Consider the following 2,657-nt stretch of genomic DNA (forward strand, 5'->3'; position numbering starts at 1 on the left):
TAAAATATGAACCGTTGAACACTACATCAAAAACTAATGATATACTATATGTTGGCTAATTGAACATAATATAAAAAAAGTAAGTTGCATTCTACACACACACAAAATGAAAATAAAATGCTTGGACTTTGGGAGGGTATGTACTATGGTGAGCACTGTGAATTGTGTAAGACTGATGAATCACAGACCTGTACACCTGAAACAAATAATACATTATATGTTAATTAAAAAAAATAAAATGCTTATCAGTTAAAAAAATAAAATGAAAAATCTTTAAATAAAATCTTGTCCTTGTTGTGTGTTAACACAACAAGGACAAAGGACATCATAAGAAATTCACAGAAGAAAAATGAATGGTCAATAAACATGGAAAGAAGCTCAACTGTCTTAATCTGTAAAGATCAAATTTAATCCAGATTTTTCAGAATGACAAAAGTTAAAACTTGAAAATTGGTGTTACTAACCCTTTGTCAGATATGTCATTTGCAAGGGTAGTATCCAAAATAAATAAAGAAGTTATAAAACTCAACACCCAAAAAACAATCCAGTTTGAAAATGGGCAGAAGACATGAATAGACATTTTTCCAAAGAAGATATACAGATGGCTAACAGACACATGAAAAAATGCTCAACATCACTCATCATCAGGAAAATACAAATCAAAACTACAATGAGGTATCACCTCACACTTGTCAGAATGCTAAAATTAACAACATAGGAAACAATATAGGTTGGCAAGGATGTAGGGAAAGGTTGTTGGTGGGAATGCAAACTGGTGCAACCACTCTGGAAAACAATGTGGAGGTTCCTTGAAAAGTTAAACATAGACATACCCTACAATCCAGCAATTGCACTACTAGGTATTTATGCAAAGGATACAAAAATACTGATTCAAAGGGATACACACACCCCAAGGTTTATAGCAGCATTATCAACAATAGCCAAATTATAGAAAGTGTCCAAATGTCCATCAACTGATGAATGGATAAAGAAGGTCGGGTATATATGCAAAATGCAAAAGAATTTTACTCAGCCATAAAAAAGAATGAAATCTTGTCATTTGCAATGATGTGGAGGGAGCTACAGAGTCTTATGCTAAGTAAAGTAAGTCAAAGAAAGACAAATACCATATTATTTCACTCATATGTGGAATTTAAGGAAAAAAAACAGATGAACATAGGGGAAAAAAGAGGGGCAAACCAGAAAACAGACTCTTAAATATAGAGAACAAACCAAGAGTTGCTGGAAGGGGAGTGGGTGGGGGGAATGGGTTAAATGGGTGATAGGCATTAAGGAGGGAACTTGTAATGAGCATTGGGTGTTTAATGTAAGTGATGAATCACTCAATGATACACCTGAAACTAATATCACATTGTATGTTAACTGGAATTTAAAACTTGGGGGAAAAAGAAGCCTAGGCAGCACCTGGGTGGTTCAGTCTGTTAAGCATCTGACTCAATCTCAGCTCAGGTCTTGATCTCAGGGGGTCGGACTCTGTTGTGCGGCGGGCAGCACCAGCTACCAGGAGCGCCGACATGCCTTGGTATGCGCAGCTGGTCATGGGCTCGGCAGGCAGCGGGAAGAGCACCTACTGTGCCACCATGGTCCAGCACTGTGAAGCCCTCAATCGGTCTGTGCAAGTTGTGAACCTCGATCCTGCAGCAGAACACTTCAGCTATTCCGTGATGGCTGACATGCGGGAACTGACTGAGGTGGATGATGTCATGGAGGATGACTTTCTGCGGTTTGGTCCCAATGGAGGATTGGTATTTTGCATGGAGTACTTTGCCAATAATTTTGACTGGCTAGAGAACTGTCTTGGCCACGTAGAGGACGACTATATCTTTTTTGACTGTCCAGTCTTGTCATGTTCTTCATGTAGGTCAGATTGAGTTGTATTCGCACCTGCCCGTGATGAAACAGCTGGTCCAACAGCTGGAACAGTGGGAGTTCTGAGTTTGTGGAGTTTTTCTCGTTGATTCTCAGTTCATGGTGGAGTCGTTCAAGTTTATTTCTGGCAACTTGGCAGCCCTGAGTGCTATGATCTCTCTAGAAATTCCACAAGTTAACATCATGACAAAAATGGATCTGCTGAGCAAGAAAGCTAAAAAGGAAATTGAAGTTTCTAGACCCAGACATGTATTCTTTATTAGACGATTCTGCAAGTGACTTAAGAAGCAAAAAATTCAAAAAATTGACTAAAGCTCTATGTGGACTGATTGATGACTACAGCATGGTTTGATTTTTGCCTTACGATCAGTCGGATGAAGAAAGCATAAACATTGTGTTACAGCATATTGATTTTGTCATTCAGTATGGAGAAGACTTAGAATTCAAAGAACCAAAGGAACATGAAGATGACTCTTCTTCTGTGTGTGATGAATATTTTCAAGGACACCAGAAGGAATGAAGAATTTATCAGAGTAACTATATACGTGAAGCACTTGCTACTGAACCAGCAAGACATTCTTCTCTTAGAAGGATGCAATGCTAGAAGGCTACCTATTTTAATGAAAAAAGCAATACTTGGCTCTTTATCAGCAGCATGCCTGAGTGAAATTCTATTTATTTTGAAATGGCTGATGTTTCAAGTGGAATCTTTTAGTATTATTTTGACACCATCAATTTAGATTTTAAATGTTGAAATTGACATGAAT

The 2,657-nt window shown here is 37.9% G+C and overlaps 1 protein-coding gene across 1 annotated transcript; it reads left to right on the forward strand.

The window, feature by feature from the left end:
* Positions 1–1,488: 1,488 nt before the first annotated feature.
* LOC102732700 (GPN-loop GTPase 3) lies at positions 1,489–2,535 on the forward strand. Its single transcript, XM_081810417.1, is given in 3 exon segments — positions 1,489–1,859; positions 1,861–2,117; positions 2,119–2,535. Coding segments are annotated over 3 exon segments (873 nt in total). The 5' UTR covers positions 1,489–1,535; the 3' UTR covers positions 2,411–2,535.
* Positions 2,536–2,657: the final 122 nt, after the last annotated feature.

The sequence above is a fragment of the Leptonychotes weddellii genome, unplaced genomic scaffold, assembly GCF_054177405.1.
Source record: "Leptonychotes weddellii isolate Sample4059 unplaced genomic scaffold, ASM5417740v2 HiC_scaffold_2512, whole genome shotgun sequence".
Lineage (NCBI taxonomy): Eukaryota > Metazoa > Chordata > Mammalia > Carnivora > Phocidae > Leptonychotes > Leptonychotes weddellii.